Source organism: Oncorhynchus mykiss, chromosome 20 (assembly GCF_057628025.1).
Source record: "Oncorhynchus mykiss isolate SJ-2025 chromosome 20, ASM5762802v1, whole genome shotgun sequence".
Classification (NCBI taxonomy): domain Eukaryota; kingdom Metazoa; phylum Chordata; class Actinopteri; order Salmoniformes; family Salmonidae; genus Oncorhynchus; species Oncorhynchus mykiss.
In genome coordinates, this window is record NC_143041.1 from 13728384 (window position 1) to 13744946 (window position 16563).

Consider the following 16563-nt stretch of genomic DNA (forward strand, 5'->3'; position numbering starts at 1 on the left):
ATGTTTGTTGGTGTTGGTGTTTTTTGTTGTTGTGTCGCACTGCATACTTTTCCCTGCTCTCCAAAAAACTAACAATGGTGAGGGTGTTAATTGCTGATATGTCCAAAGCCTTTGATTGGGTAGACCACGCAAAGCTTCTGCAACATCTGTCTGACATTGAACTTTGTCCAAGGTTACTAGCCTAGCTACATGACAGGAAGAAAACAGAGGGTGATGGTTACTAGCCTGGCTCCACAGCTACACCACCGGAAGAAGACAGAGGGTGATGGTTACTAGCCTGGCTCCACAGCTACATGACAGGAAGAAAACAGAGGGTGATGGTTACTAGCCTGGCTCCACAGCTACACCACAGGAAGAAGACAGAGGGTGATGGTTACTAGCCTGGCTCCACAGCTACACCACAGGAAGAAGACAGAGGGTGATGGTTACTAGCCTGGCTCTACAGCTACACCACAGGTAGAAGACAGAGGGTGATGGTTACTAGCCTGGCTCCGCAGCTACACCACAGGAAGAAGACAGAGGGTGATGGTTACTAGCCTGGCTCCACAGCTACACCACAGGTAGAAGACAGAGGGTGATGGTTACTAGCCTGGCTCTACAGCTACACCACAGGAAGAAGTCAGAGGGTGATGGCAAATGGCTCAACCCTTGGGCAGAGGTCACCTCTGGTGTGCCACAAGGGGGCGACGTCTCACCATATCTGTTTCATATCTGTCCACCCGAAAAGTTGTCTTCAGTAACACTTTGGACACTAGGTATGCAGACGATGTAGGACTGTCCTGAGCCATACCATTAACCAGCATGAAAGAGGCCATTTCCATGGGCTTGGCGGCAAAGCAGCTGGAAGAGTGGGCCACATTCAACAACATGCTCCTGAATGGGAAAAAGTCTGCAAATTGAGATGTGTTTTTCTAGAGACCATCCACAACCTGCACCACTAATCCTAGGAGGACAGAAAGTACCAAGTGGTAACAACAACTAAGTATCTTGGTTTTCATCTAGACTCTAACCTCAGTGGTGCCACACAGTGAGGAAGGCCTCAAAACGCCTGACTGTTCTTGCCAGAAATGGCCTACCCACTGAAGAGCTGGTCACAGTCTATACCACACTGTTCAGACCTTGTCTGGAGTACGGTGGAGTGCTGTTAGTTGGATGCAGTAAAAATCAGCAGGCCCAACTAGACAGGGTGCAGTGGCGAGCCTTGAGGATCATCTCCAGAGGTGGAGCAGTCCAACCACAGCTCCCGTCACTGCAGAGCAGGTGAGAGCAGGCTGCAGTGCACCTGGTGAAGGACATGCCCACTCTTGACCATCCACTGAATAACCTGCTTCGTCCAAAAAGAAGTAACTGCACCACCAGGCTCCTGAGAAACAGCCACGAACTGTCCTGTATAACTGCCCGTACGAACCGCCTGAGAAACGCCACTCTACCCACTGTTATCAGACTGTACAGTCGTGGCCAAACGTTCTGAGAGTGACACAAATATTAATTTCCACAAAGTTTTCTGCTTCAGTGTCTTTAGATATTTTGACAGATGTTCCTATGGAATGCTGAAGTATAATTACAAGCATCTCATAAGTGTCAAAGGCTTTTATTGACAATTACAAAAAGTTGATGCAAAGAGTCAATATTTGCAGTGTTGACCCTTCTTTTTCAAGACCTCTACAATCCGACCAGGCATGCTGTCAATTAACTTCTGGGCCATATCCTGACTGATGGCAGCCCATTCTTGCATAATCAATTCTTGAAGTTTGTCAGAATTTGTGGGTTTTTGTTTGTGCACCCGCCTCTTGAGGATTGACCACAAGTTCTCAATGGGATTAAGGTCTGGGGAGATTCCTGGCCATGGACCCAAAATATTGATGTTTTGTTTCCCGAGCCACTTAGTTATCACTTTGCCTTATGGCAAGGTGCTCATCATGCTGGAAAAGGCATTGTTCGTCACCAGACTGTTCCTGAATGGTTGGGAGAAGTTTCTCTCAGAGTATGTGTTGGTACCATTCTTTATTCATGGCTGTGTTCTTAGGCAAAATTGTGAGTGAGTCCACTCTCTTGGCTGAGAAGCAACCCCACACATGAATGGTCTCAGGATGCTTTACTGTTGGCATGACACAGGACTGATGGTAGCGCTCACCTTGTCTTCTCCGGACAAGCTTTTTTCCGGATGCCCCAAACAATTGGAAAGGGGATTCATCAGAGAAAATGACTTTACCCCAGTCCTCAGCAGTCCAATCCTTGTACCTTTTGCAGAATATCAGTCTGTCCCTGATGTTTTTCCTGGAGAGAAGTGGCTTCTCCAAAATTCTTCCTGAGCAAGCTCTGTACTGGTGGTACCCCAATGCCGCAGCTGAATCAACTTTAGGGGACGGTCCTGGCGCTTGCTGGACTTTCTTGGGCGCCCTGAAGCCTTCTTCACAACAATTGAACCGCTCTCCTTGAAGTTCTTGATGATCCGATAAATGGTTAATTTAGGTGCAATCTTACTGGCAGCAATATCCTTACATGTAAAGTCCTTTTTGTGCAAAGCAATGATGACGGCATGTGTTTCCTTGCAGGTAACCATGATTGACAGAGGAAGAACAATGATTCCATGATGCATGATACATGATGTCAGCTGGTCTTTTCGTGGCAGGGCTGAAATGCAGTGGAAATGTTATTTTGAGATTCAGTTAATTTGCATGGCAAAGAGGGACTTTGCAATTAATTGCAATTCCTCTGATCACTCTTCATAACATTCTGGAGTATATGCAAATTGTCATCATACAAACTGAGGCATCAGACTTTGTGAAAATTCATATTTGTGTCATTCTCAAAACTTTTGGCCACGACTGTATAATAATTCTAGAGCTTAAAAATTCTCCCCCCAATCTTTTTTTTTTAAATCACATTTTAATATTTACATTTCCATCATGAAAAATGTCCTGGAATGTTTTCTATTGTTCTGTATTCTATTTATGCCACGTATTATGTGTTTTAAATGTATTTTAAATGAGTGTTTTGCAATTATTAGTCATGTAAATTCTGCATTTCTTCAGTTTCATCTGTGAGCAAGAATAAATAAATAAACTCAAACAAGCTCAAACTAATCCACTGCTGAAGGGCACTGCTCTTCGGAGAACATTTCCACTTCAATAACAAATGCCGTTGAGTGTGGAATCTTTAGTTCACTTTTGAAATATGACAATGCCTAACAAACTTTGATTTTTGAGTGAACTGTAACTTTAAGGGGGACTCTTAAGGGCAGACAGGTCACTCAAGATCCAAGGAGATATTCAACGTTCGTCTAGATCCCCAGGACATCGGGAGAAGCCATAAAAACAGGCCACTAGGGGCAACAGTGTGCACAATTACCATCAAGTTGAGGGCTTGTGGACAGAGATGGCGGATGGGCGTATGTAGTTGACGTGTGCAACCCCAGTGCTAGGCACTAGTTTATTTGTTATTTTTTAGCAAAGGTATCCTAAACCTTAACCCTTACATTAACCATTCGGAATGAATGCCTAAACTTAACTTACATTTGACGTTTATCCCCCTTGGACAACGTTGAATATTGAGGTCTTGTTACTTGAGCCAGTGTTTCCCAACTCCAGTCCTCGAGTACCCCCAACTGTATACATTTTTGCTGTAGCTACAGACAAGCACACCTGATTCAACTTGTCAACTAATCATCAAGCCCTCAATGAGTCGAACCAGGTGCGTTTGTCAGGGGGTCCAACTGTTGGGGGTACTGCAGGACTGGAGTTGACTTAAGGGGTGAAACACTGACTTAAGGGGTGAAACACTGGCTTAAGGGGTGAAACACTGGCTTAAGGGGTGAAACACTGACTTAAGGGGTGAAACACTGACTTAAGGGGTGAAACACTGGCTTAAGGGGTGAAACACTGACTTAAGGGGTGAAACACTGGCTTAAGGGGTGAAACACTGACTTAAGGGGTGAAACACTGGCTTAAGGGGTGAAACACTGGCTTAAGGGGTGAAACACTGGCTTAAGGGGTGAAAGCATACTCCGGTGGATCTGGTGTGGTGTGCTTAGCGTCTAACGGGTCTAGGGAGATCCAGAGTGTGTGTTTAAAGGGGATTTCTACAAGATAAAACACTCTCTGTGATCTATTATAGATGGATGTGGAGGCGAGGGAAGCTGACAGCACCATGTTAAAGCCCCAGACACACACACACACACACACACACACACACACACACACACACACACACACACACACACACACACACACACACACACACACACATAATGTATAAATGCCAAGATACAAACACACACATGCACACGCAATCACCTCCTCAAGAATGTGTTTCAACCCATCCACTAATACAAACCTGCTTTAACACCACACGCATATACTCACATCTGTATGAAATACAGTTACAAATACTGTGTGTGTGTGTGTGTGTGTGTGTGTGTGTGTGTGTGTGTGTGTGTGTGTGTGTGTGTGTGTGCGTGTGCGTGTGAGCTAGGCGGGAGACCCGGTGGCGTGCTCCCTTCAGGCTATGGCTTGCACACGAGGCATGTGAGAGAGCGAATGAGAGAGGGAGAGGGAAGGAGAGAGAGAGAGGGAAAGACAGGGAGAGATGGAGAGAGAGAGAGAGAGAGAGTAGAAAGAGAGAGAGAGAGAGAGAGAAAGAAAGAGCAATCTCTTTCAGATGTTTGGGGTCCTTCCTCACCCTTCACACACACACACACACACACACATAAAATCACACACACAGACACACACGCTCTCCTACACTTTCACATGGTCACAATTACGCTCCTGTAAACAAGGCAGTCCGGAGTTGCATGAAACGCTCAGAGGATTGGGAAGAATGGGAATTCCTCTCCGGCCTCAGGGAAGGAAGTTGAGTAAAGGCTAGGAGCGGTTCAATGCACACAGCTACACACAGTCTGAACCACTGCACTCACAGGGAATAGTCTTCAGACTGCAGTTTGGCTTCTCCAATCCCAACTTTCCCCTGTCCTAGTAACACCTACACACACACAGACACACGAATACAATCCTCCTGAGGATGTACCAAGGAAAACACACACACTCACCTGTTCGTGGTATTCAATCCCCATACTCAGTGTATTAATCAGAATGGCGATCATGATCCCTCTTCCAAAGTACTTGCTGTCGACTATCTTCCTAAAGGTGTCACACACCAGCCTCCAGGCTCGGACCACTCGCCCTGCCGTGGTACCCAGCTTTCGCTGCCCCTTCCTGGGCTGACGGCTGTCCCGACGGTCCCTGCGGTCTCTGTGGTGGAGGTCCTGGGTGAACTCGTAGATGCCCTCGCTGTCTGAGTCCCCGGGGTTCTCGTTTCCGTCCGTGCCCTCTGATTCCCCTGCTAGGGCCTTGGCACAGTATGGGCATGACTCTGGGTCAAAGGGGAACGAGGGGTCCAGGGTTCCGATGACACTCAGGTCACGGTTGGATAGCTGGGCTGGAGGGAGGGATGGAGAAGACGATAGGAAGAGAAAACAGATATACAATAGCATCTTGGTTGATATTGTACCTTTTCAAACATGTAACTCAGAAAAATAGATGTTCCCATTTTCTCCCAATTTTCATCACAGTCACATCGTGACTTTAATTAAAACAAGACAGAAACACCATATCCCTCTCAAATGGTTTGCGTGTGTTTTATGGTGTACCTGGCGTGGGTGTGTGTGTGTTCACCAGACTCTGTGGTCCCCTCTCCAAGGTTAGTGGTGGTATATTGAGGTTGAGGTTTATATTACTGATGGTACTAGCTGTAACACTGACACTTCTAGACTCCATTAGTGCCCTGGGCTGTAGGGTGGGGTAGTTCTTAGGTCCGGGGGCAGCAAAGGGCACTGAGTTCCTCTTCATAGCCCTGGACATGGGGATGGGTGCCAGGGAGAAGGGGCTAGGGGTAGGGGTGAGGGTAGTGGGGGTGGTGGGCTCCAGGTGGCAGTCTGTGTGGCACATGATGCCCAGCGCGGGATTGGCTGGTGACGTCGGGGTCGCCAAGTTCAGGTCAGAGGTCGATGGAGGAGGACCCAACATGAGCCGTCCAGCGCCACCGTTGTTGCTATGTGAACCCGTCTCCACGTCTGCCCCTCCTCCCCCGACCCCCTCCACCCCCCTACCCCCTAGTCCCCCCCTCACACTCCCATTCACTAGGTGATAGTGATGATGATGATGGTGGTGTTGGTGAGCCAAGTGATGAACGGACATCGACCCTTTTCTGGAGACCACAGAACCCTGTCTGGAAGCCTTCCTCCTCCTTCTCTGGCTCCCCCTCTCTCGCTCCAGGGCAGGGGGAGAGGCTGCGATGTTCATCCCAGCACGGCGCATCAAGGCCCGACAGACATGGGCCACCTGCCTGCACCCCTTGCGGATGACATGGACCAGGAGTTTGAGCAGCTCGTCGTAGCAGGAACCCGGCTCGGAGAAGGAGGCCAGGGTACTAGCGTTGGACAGGAAACGGATGCGCTGTTCCTTCATCAGCTGGCTCTCCCTCTGCTTGGTCTCACTGAACTGGGTGGCGATGACGACCAGACACAGGTTGATCATGAAGAACGAGCCAATCTGGAGAGGGGCAACCAGAAACACATGCAGAGTCTATACCCACACACTTTAAGGAGTTTTTCCACCTACATATCCACTGTGAGTTGAACATACAAATAACAGACAGTCCCCCAGGTTAGCTAGCGGCTAGCCTCCCAGCCTCTGAGAAGCAGCTCCCCCAGCTCTGTGAATGTGTGCTTGAGGAGATAATACTCCTGTACTGTATCACCAGGCTGTGTACTGCTGAAGGGAGTTTCAGACTGAACAGATGTTGAGTGGTGTACTGAGGCATGTTGTTTCTGGAAGCAGACGTAAGGGCCTGGGAGGGCATTCAGGAGTCAGGAGTTTGCTAAGAGCTTGAATAAGCAGCTATGCCATTGCATTGAATTATGCTACAGACACACACACACACACACACACACACACACACACACACACACACACACACACACACACACACAGACTATAGATTAATTCTAATAATTAACTCTCCTCACTTATTTGGTCACTTACGATGATGAGGAGGATGAAGTAGATGAAGTTGTAGAAGGAGTGAGAATCCATCACAAAGTACATGATGTCCACCCAGCCCTCCAGCGTGATCACCTATCAGCGCGAGAAGGAAGGAGAGAAAGAGAAGAGACAGAGAGAGACAGACACACAGAAAGACATAGATATCACACAAACAAAGGCTGTAGGTCAGGCATTTTGACTTCAAACCCCTCCCTAGTGCACCATCCACATCACACCAACTACTGAACACTCTCTGAACACACTCTCTCTCTCTCTCTCTCTCTCTCTCTCTGTGTTTGAGTTTCACCTCAAGAACAGAGCCACTGAGATTGAGTTAACACTGGATCCGCTAAAGCAGTCATTTTGACTGCTTATGATTATTTTTTAAGTCCTGCCCCCCCCCCCCCCCTCTGTCCTTGACTTTTCCAAAATAAGTCTATATACAGTGCCTTGCGAAAGTATTCGGCCCCCTTGAACTTTGCGACCTTTTGCCACATTTCAGGCTTCAAACATAAAGATATAAAACTGTATTTTTTTGTGAAGAATCAACAACAAGTGGGACACAATCATGAAGTGGAACGACATTTATTGGATATTTCAAACTTTTTTAACAAATCAAAAACTGAAAAATTGGGCGTGCAAAATTATTGAGCCCCCTTAAGTTAATACTTTGTAGCGCCACCTTTTGCTGCGATTACAGCTGTAAGTCGCTTGGGGTATGTCTCTATCAGTTTTGCACATTGAGAGACTGACATTTTTTCCCATTCCTCCTTGCAAAACAGCTCGAGCTCAGTGAGGTTGGATGGAGAGCATTTGTGAACAGCAGTTTTCAGTTCTTTCCACAGATTCTCGATTGGATTCAGGTCTGGACTTTGACTTGGCCATTCTAACACCTGGATATGTTTATTTTTGAACCATTCCATTGTAGATTTTGCTTTATGTTTTGGATCATTGTCTTGTTGGAAGACAAATCTCCGTCCCAGTCTCAGGTCTTTTGCAGACTCCATCAGGTTTTCTTTCAGAATGGTCCTGTATTTGGCTCCATCCATCTTCCCATCAATTTTAACCATCTTCCCTGTCCCTGCTGAAGAAAAGCAGGCCCAAACCATGATGCTGCCACCACCATGTTTGACAGTGGGGATGGTGTGTTCAGCTGTGTTGCTTTTACGCCAAACATAACGTTTGCATTGTTGCCAAAAAGTTCAATTTTGGTTTCATCTGACCAGAGCACCTTCTTCCACATGTTTGGTGTGTCTCCCAGGTGGCTTGTGGCAAACTTTAAACGACACTTTTTATGGATATCTTTAAGAAATGGCTTTCTTCTTGCCACTCTTCCATAAAGGCCAGATTTGTGCAATATACTGATTGTTGTCCTATGGACAGAGTCTCCCACCTCAGCTGTAGATCTCTGCAGTTCATCCAGAGTGATCATGGGCCTCTTGGCTGCATCTCTGATCAGTCTTCTCCTTGTATGAGCTGAAAGTTTAGAGGGACGGCCAGGTCTTGGTAGATTTGCAGTGGTCTGATACTCCTTCCATTTCAATATTATCGCTTGCACAGTGCTCCTTGGGATGTTTAAAGCTTGGGAAATCTTTTTGTATCCAAGTCCGGCTTTAAACTTCTTCACAACAGTATCTCGGACCTGCCTGGTGTGTTCCTTGTTCTTCATGATGCTCTCTGCGCTTTTAACGGACCTCTGAGACTATCACTGTGCATGTGCATTTATACGGAGACTTGATTACACACAGGTGGATTGTATTTATCATCATTAGTCATTTAGGTCAACATTGGATCATTCAGAGATCCTCACTGAACTTCTGGAGAGAGTTTGCTGCACTGAAAGTAAGGGGGCTGAATAATTTTGCACGCCCAATTTTTCAGTTTTTGATTTGTTAAAAAAGTTTGAAATATCCAATAAATGTCGTTCCACTTCATGATTGTGTCCCACTTGTTGTTGATTCTTCACAAAAAAATACAGTTTTATATCTTTATGTTTGAAGCCTGAAATGTGGCAAAAGGTCGCAAAGTTCAAGGGGGCCGAATACTTTCGCAAGGCACTGTAACACACTGTCGGTGTTAGAATATTAATATTTCAAACACAACTGGAGTTATAACCAGTTTTACGAGGCCATGTCACTTCCACATGTTGCCCCTCCTCCCAACAGTAGGACCTGCTCCACACCTTCTTCCGACAGTTAAAAGTGCAGTGCCCAGCAGATAATCACTCTGATGTTTCCCTTGAAACGGAATGCCAAAACAGCAGAGTAAATCAATTCAATAAAGTATGATGGGGGAGAAAGGGGGAGAATGGGTGAGATGATGAGCGAGGGGAAGAGAACGATGCATAATCATGTAATCAGCAATTGTGAATGAAGAACAGGGCGGGACGTTCTACTATGTTGATCCATTCTAGTTATAATCTTAAAATGGTATGTATCCTACTGTATATCAGTCCACTGAATCCAAGCAGTCTTATCAGTCTACTCTGGCCTAGTTGGAGTAGGCTACACAGTGAGAGCGTGTGCAATTGTACATGCTGAACGGCTTTCAATATCTGGGAAAATATCCAGGCAGCAGGTGAGCGAATGTCGGAGAATGTGGTGACGAGGATTGTGGAACCTTAAATTGGCAAGGGGAGAAATGTCACCGTGGACAATTCCCTCACTTCACTGTCATTGGCAGCCGAGTTGCTTGCCAAGAAAACAAGTCACCGTGATCAAAGTGAGTCGGGAGGTCCTTCCTCTGCGCAAAATAAGGCACCTGCACAACGGTGCTGAAGAATGACAAGACGCCAGGGACACAATAAAGAGAGAACGGGAGTGTCAATGCTGTGGGTAACTGGAGAAAGGAGTCAGGCGCAGGAGAGCCGAGATGCGTGGACAAGGTATTTAATTCAAGAAAACACCAGTATAAACACAATACTATGGTGCTGGAAAAATACCGGTACCACGAATTAAAACGGGCGTAAATAACAAAACCCGGCAACAATATACCAGCCGTCAGATACAGCCTTACAATAAAACAAACACGCACACAAACATGGGGGAAACCAGAGGGTTAAATAATTAACATGTAATGGGGGAATTTAAACCAGGTGTGTTAAAAAACAAAGACAAAACAAATGGAAAATAAAAAGTGGATCGGTGATGGCTAGAAGGCCGGTGACGTCAACCGCCGAATGCCGCTCGAACAAGAAGAGGGACCGACTCCGACGGAAGTCGGGACAGGGAGACTATTAAACACTGCAACCAAACAAAGGTATGTCAAAGTGTGTCAAGCCGGTGAAAGTTACGAGGTTTTATGTCAACTGTTGAATGAAATCCAACGGATGCCATTGCATGAAGACACACACAAGCACGCGCTGAAGATAACTGACTATTTTTGACCGCTGTCACATCAACGCTCATATTCATTATAATGCTTTTTGCTTTTTGCTGAGTTCCACTCTTTGACACTGCATCTTGGTGGTTGGGATATATCTATATTTTTTGTGCTATAAAAAGAAGCTGTTACTGTGTTCCAACACACGTTTCCTGTTTCACAGTTGTAACAGTCACTCCGTGAATACAATTGATTGAACCCCTGAATATTTTTCATTGCTGTATGAACACAACCGATGATTATCTTTGCGACAGCATACAGTGTATGAGACGTATTAATCACACTGTTGGAATGTTGCAGTCAGAATGACTGCTCAATGGCTCAAAGGGCGGTCCGTCGAGGCCCGGCGGTCCTCATGCTAATCGTGGAAATCCTCAATCTTTCTGATTCAGGAGTATGTCTGTGAAGTCTGTAACGACACAACTACAACACGGGGACAAATTAAAACTCGAACAAAGTCCCTACGATGAATAGGCTGACAAGAGAGCAAATGACAGAAATGATATTTAGTGCACTTCACTCCACTTCCATCACCATAGCGACCCTCTTAATCTATTCATCCCTATTCCTTAGATACAGCAGCAGTACAACCAATTATGCTCTCGGTCTCTGTGTCTCATACACCCTAATGCAACCTAACCCTGGGAAGGATACAGCTCAACAGCTACGTCAAAGTCTTAAGGAGGGACCAGTCAAGTGGTCAGTCAACTGTTTGTTGTACTTCAAAACAAAGAAAGAGATTAAAAAAAAAACACTGACGATGCTGCTTTAAAAGGTATTTTTGAACAAGATACTGTACAGTGTAGCGTAAAACCAATTTCCAAAAGATCAGCTGTCTCTAACCCCGGTGCCAACAATTTAAAGTACCACGACACTTTAAGCTCTGCGTATGCAGCTGATCACTAAGTTAGCATCAGACAGATGAGACAGTGACGCCATCTTCCTGAGACACTTCTGAAATACTGCCATCCTGGAACATTAAATGCCTTGGTTTTTATGGGTAAACAGTATTGACTGTGCTTTGCGGAGTGTAAGTGTGCATGTGGCTGCATGTACATACAGTTGAAGTCGGAAGTTGGATACACCTTAGCCAAATAAATTTAAACTAAGTTCTTCGCAATTCCTGACATTTAAACTTAGTAAAAATTCCCTGTCTTTGGTCAGTTAGGATCCCCACTTTTTTTTAAGAATGTGAAATGTCAGAATAATAGTAGTGAGAATGATTTATTTCAGCTTTTCTTTATTTCATCACATTCCCAGTGGGTCAGAAGTTCACATACACTCAATTAGTATTTGGTAGCATTGCCTTTAAATTGTTTAACTTGGGTCAAACATTTTGGGTAGCCTTCCACAAGCTTCCCACAGAAAGTTGGGTGAATTTTGTCCCATTCCTCCTGACAGAGCTGGTGTAACTGAGTCAGGTTTGTAGGCCTCCTTGCTCGCACACGCTTATCCAGCATCTTCACAAAGGTCCTTTGATGTTGTTCTGGGATTGATTTGCACTTTTTGCACCAAAGTACGTTCATCTCTAGGAGACAGAACGCGTCTCCTTCCTGAGCGGTATGACGGCTGCATGGTCCTACGGTGTTTATACTTACATACTATTGTTGGTACAGATGAACGTGGTACCTTCAGGCGTTTGGAAATTGCTCCCAGGGATGAAACAGACTTGTGGAGGTCTTGACTGATTTATTTAGATTTTCCCATGATGTCAAGGAAAGAGGCACTGAGATTGAAGGTAGTTCCTTGAAATACAGCCACAGATACACCTCCAATTGACTCAAAAATAAGCAGCCATGACATAATTTTCTGGAATTCTCCAAGCTGTTTAAAGGCACAGTCAACTTAGTGTATGTAAACTTCTGACACACTGGAATTGTGACACAGTGAATTATAAGTGAAATAATCTGTCTGTAAACAATTGTTGGAAAGATTACTTGTGTCATGCACAAAGTAGATGTTCTAACCAACTTGCCAAAACTATAGTTTGTGATCAAGAAATGTGTGGAGTGGTTGAAAAACGAGTTTTAATGACTCCAACCTAAGTGTATGTAAACTTCTGACTTCAACTGTACATGTATCTGTGGTGCTGTCCATACAATTACATATATGAGTATATGCGTACGTACAATCCATATGTATACCACAGAAGGTGGCGCCTTAATTGGGGAGGATGGTCTTGTGGTAAGCGGAATGAGTGGAATGTTATTAAAATATATCCATTCGCTCTGTTCCAGCCATCATTGTGAGCCGTCCTCCCGTCAACAGCCTCCACTGATGCACACAGGCACGCCCACGCCATTTTCTCACCTGAAAGATGGCGATCCAGGCGTAGCAGATGTTATCAAAGTTGATGGCTCCTTTGAAGGGGTTGACGTGTCCCGCCGAGCAGTTACTGTAGTACTGGTTCCAGTTGATACAGGTGGTGTTGTCTGTGCTGTTGTAGGACTTCATGTCCATCTGACACTGGAGACCTCCCTCCTCATACAGGGTGGGCACAGAGGAACACAGACGCATGCCGTTCTCCCTGGGCATGGAGCAGATGAAGGGGTTCTCGTCATCGTTCTCCGTGTGGTAATAGTTGCCGAGCTCGACGGACAGAGGACTGGCGAGAGAGGAGAGAGAGTGTTACAGTTAGGGTTCTAGTAGGTAGGCATGGAGAATATGAAGGGGTTTGGTGACGGTTCTCTGCATGGTAGTAGCTCCCCAGCGCCACAGGTAGAGGACTAGAGGGAAGAGAGGAGAGAGGGGATAATAGCAAGGTTAGTGTAGCAGTTGGTGGAGTTCTCCCATCTAGGGTTTTCATCATTGTTCCCTATGCAATCTGTGTATTTACATAATATATATATTTTTTTACCTTGATTTAACTAGGCAAGTCAGTTAAGAACAAATTTTTATTTACTTTGACGGCCTACTCCGGCCAAACCCTAACCCGGATGACACTGGGCCAATTGTGCGCCGCCCTATGGGACTCCCAATCACAGCCGGTTGTGATACAGCCTGGAAACGAATCAGGATCTGTAGTGATGCCTCTAGCACTGAGATGCAGCGCCTTAGACCGCTGCGCCACTCGGGAGTGCACGTGTACAGTATGTCCCTCGTCTGGGTGTCTGTGTTAACCACGGCTTAGCTCTAATGGCGCACATCTCCGTCAGAGGATAGATAATTGGTGCGTCTGTCAACACAGACTCTGCCTGGAGGCGATGTGACACGCTGGATCGGTGCGTGTGTGTGTGTGTGTGTGTGTGTGTGTGTGTTTGTTTTGATGCATTAGCCACACAAGTAGCTTCAATTACTTACTGGGCCAAATCCTCCCTCTAGTACTGCTATGGCAGTCCCAGTTATATATTTATATGCTAACACATATATATTTATTTAAGCTATTTAAGCTATTTCACACTTTAGGATGGAGTTATGCAACAGCTTCGGCTGGCGAGTCAATCTGGCGTTGGAGGGGATTTAATCCTTGTATCCATCATGGAATTTAATAGTGCGCAGTCACGTGGCTAATGCAATGGCAAAACTGCAGTAATTAAAGTTATGATTAAAGATGTCTTTCCATTGAAGCTCCTTGCTGTTGCAGTCTGTTTTAATGGCTTTATCTGCTATTATGACATACAAAATGACGGGAATGTAACATTGCGTGACATTTCAAGAGAACCTGAAATGTTTCGTCCAAATGGAATAGAATGAAAAGTCTTCACGAACCCATAATGTAGAAGGACATTTAGGTCCTTTATGAGAAAATGTCATAAATCATAACTACCATGGTGGAAATGTCATGTACCATGTATTACTTATAGAGCCCGCTGCTGTCTAAGTGTATGGGCAGTAATGGTCTCTCTCTAATCTCACTAGTTATCCTCTCCTTCCCATTTATCACGTCTATATAATCATGGCTACTCGTTGATTAATACAGGAGTGATGACGCTGCTCAGGAAATGGCGGTGGTGGCCAGTATGTCTGACGGTACTTTTTTTCCAAGGTCAAACTTTCCCTACACTGTCAACCCCAAGGCATTTTATTTACTCAAATACTTCTAGGAAGTTGTACTCAAAGTCAATGAAAAGTCATTATTACTTCAAATATTTTTGTGGTACTTACTCAGAACTAAATGAGAAGTCACACCCTTTTAAAGATATGATAACAAATTAACTTTTTTTCCCCAGCATTCTCTACTGCAGGTTGATAGTTTGGAATTGTTTTTAATGTCTGTGTTTTTGCATGTACATTGAATGATTGATTGATTAACATGTAGATGCTACACAAAGATAAATGACAGTTTTGTAAACAAATCCAATCATAGAATTGTTGCACCCGTTACTGAAATGGTTGTTCCACTTTAAATGGCTTAGGTCATCTCCTCCCACTGTGCTTAATCTTGGCAGTCATTATGACTGCAGGTTTGCGGCTGAATACAAATTTCAACTGTTGGATATTCTAACGCTGGCTAGATTCCAACAGGAATTAGACATCACTTTGCAAACTAGCGTAATGTGATTTACATTTACGGTTGCAAGATTCTGGCTAATTTCCCAGGTTTTCAGAACTCCTGGTTGGAAGATTACTGTTTGTGGAATTTTGCAGCCAGACTTGCAGGCCTGATGTGGCCTGTAAACGATGAGTTTCAGGTCTATGTATAAGGCCTTATGTCATGGGTGGTAACTCTACAATTCAATCGAAGAGCAAAGGCACACTGGTAAATGATTGGATGCGTGGCTTAGTGGGGGAGTTCAATTTAAGCATTACCTTACTCCAAAAAACGGCATTTGTATTACTCATATGAAGGTTGTACTGCTCACTTCAGCTATTATATGTTTCTTAACGGAATTTTTGTGAGGTCATCGGTTTCCTCAAAATGTGTGCGCAGCTAGAACTGATCTGGTTTTACAGTGTATCAACATCCCACGTTCTGGAAACCAAGCAATCCGCATCAACAGCCCGCACACAGATTAAGTAACAGAGGCTCATTTGCTACAGAAAATAAACTCACCTCGTTTGCCTCTGACCTCATTATCATCAAACCAAAACCCATTCATTTCTACCCTCTTCTTAACCGTAACCCCCCACTCACCACTTCTCACCCAAAACCTCCTCACCCACACCCTCCTCAGCGCTATCCCCCCACCACAACCACCACCACCACCACACACACACGCGCGCGCGCGCACATACACAGTTCTACTCACAGTGAGAAGTTCTCAGGCAGGAAGCAGCGGTTCCTCAGTAGCCCCGCCCACAGCTGCACGCCCACAATGCCGAAGATGAAGAAGACAAAGAAACAGAGCAGCAGGACATTCCCCAGCATGGGCAGGGTGTCCAGTAGCAGGGTCACCAGGATACGCATACCTAACACACACAAACAAACACACACATTGTTTTTAATACCTTGTCAGACACATACGTATACAGAAATCAACACGTGTCCGGTATCATACACATTACCACACAAACATCTTTATATACAGTGCCTTGCGAAAGTATTCGGCCCCCTTGAACTTTGCGACCTTTTGCCACATTTCAGGCTTCAAACATAAAGATATAAAACTGTATTTTTTTGTGAAGAATCAACAACAAGTGGGACACAATCATGAAGTGGAACAACATTTACTGGATATTTCAAACTTTTTTAACAAATCAAAAACTGAAAAATTGAGCGTGCAAAATTATTCAGCCCCCTTAAGTTAATACTTTGTAGCGCCACCTTTTGCTGCGATTACAGCTGTAAGTCGCTTGGGGTATGTCTCTATATTTTGCTTTATGTTTTTTTTTGCTTTTTTATTTTGCTTTATGTTTTGGATCATTGTCTTGTTGGAAGACAAATCTCCATCCCAGTCTCAGGTCTTTTGCAGACTCCATCAGGTTTTCTTCCAGAATGGTCCTGTATTTGGCTCCATCCATCTTCCCATCAATTTTAACCATCTTCCCTGTCCCTGCTGAAGAAAAGCAGGCCCAAACCATGATGCTGCCACCACCATGTTTGACAGTGGGGATGATGTGTTCAGCTGTGTTGCTTTTACGCCAAACATAACGTTTTGCATTGTTGCCAAAAAGTTCCATTTTGGTTTCATCTGACCAGAGCACCTTCTTCCACATGTTGGGTGTGTCTCCCAGGTGGCTTGTGGCAAACTTTAAACGA

At 45.0% G+C, this 16563-nt stretch overlaps 1 protein-coding gene and 1 long non-coding RNA gene across 17 annotated transcripts in view; one reads left to right on the plus strand and one right to left on the minus strand.

The window, feature by feature from the left end:
- cacna1g (calcium voltage-gated channel subunit alpha1 G) overlaps positions 1 to 16563 on the minus strand; it is a 199397-nt gene that overhangs the window by 137662 nt on the left and 45172 nt on the right. For all 16 annotated transcript variants that reach the window (XM_090212291.1, XM_036956460.2, XM_090212290.1 and 13 more), the window contains exons 4-8: positions 15614 to 15773; positions 12735 to 13029; positions 7044 to 7136; positions 5651 to 6551; positions 5051 to 5439 (exon numbers count right to left, since the gene is read on the minus strand). In XM_090212291.1, coding sequence (XP_090068417.1) covers positions 5051 to 5439; positions 5651 to 6551; positions 7044 to 7136; positions 12735 to 13029; positions 15614 to 15773 — 1838 coding nt within the window. The remainder of the gene's footprint in view (positions 1 to 5050; positions 5440 to 5650; positions 6552 to 7043; positions 7137 to 12734; positions 13030 to 15613; positions 15774 to 16563) is intronic.
- LOC149974398 (uncharacterized) overlaps positions 1 to 16563 on the plus strand; it is a 270502-nt gene that overhangs the window by 60341 nt on the left and 193598 nt on the right. The gene's annotated exons all lie outside the window — the stretch shown is intronic.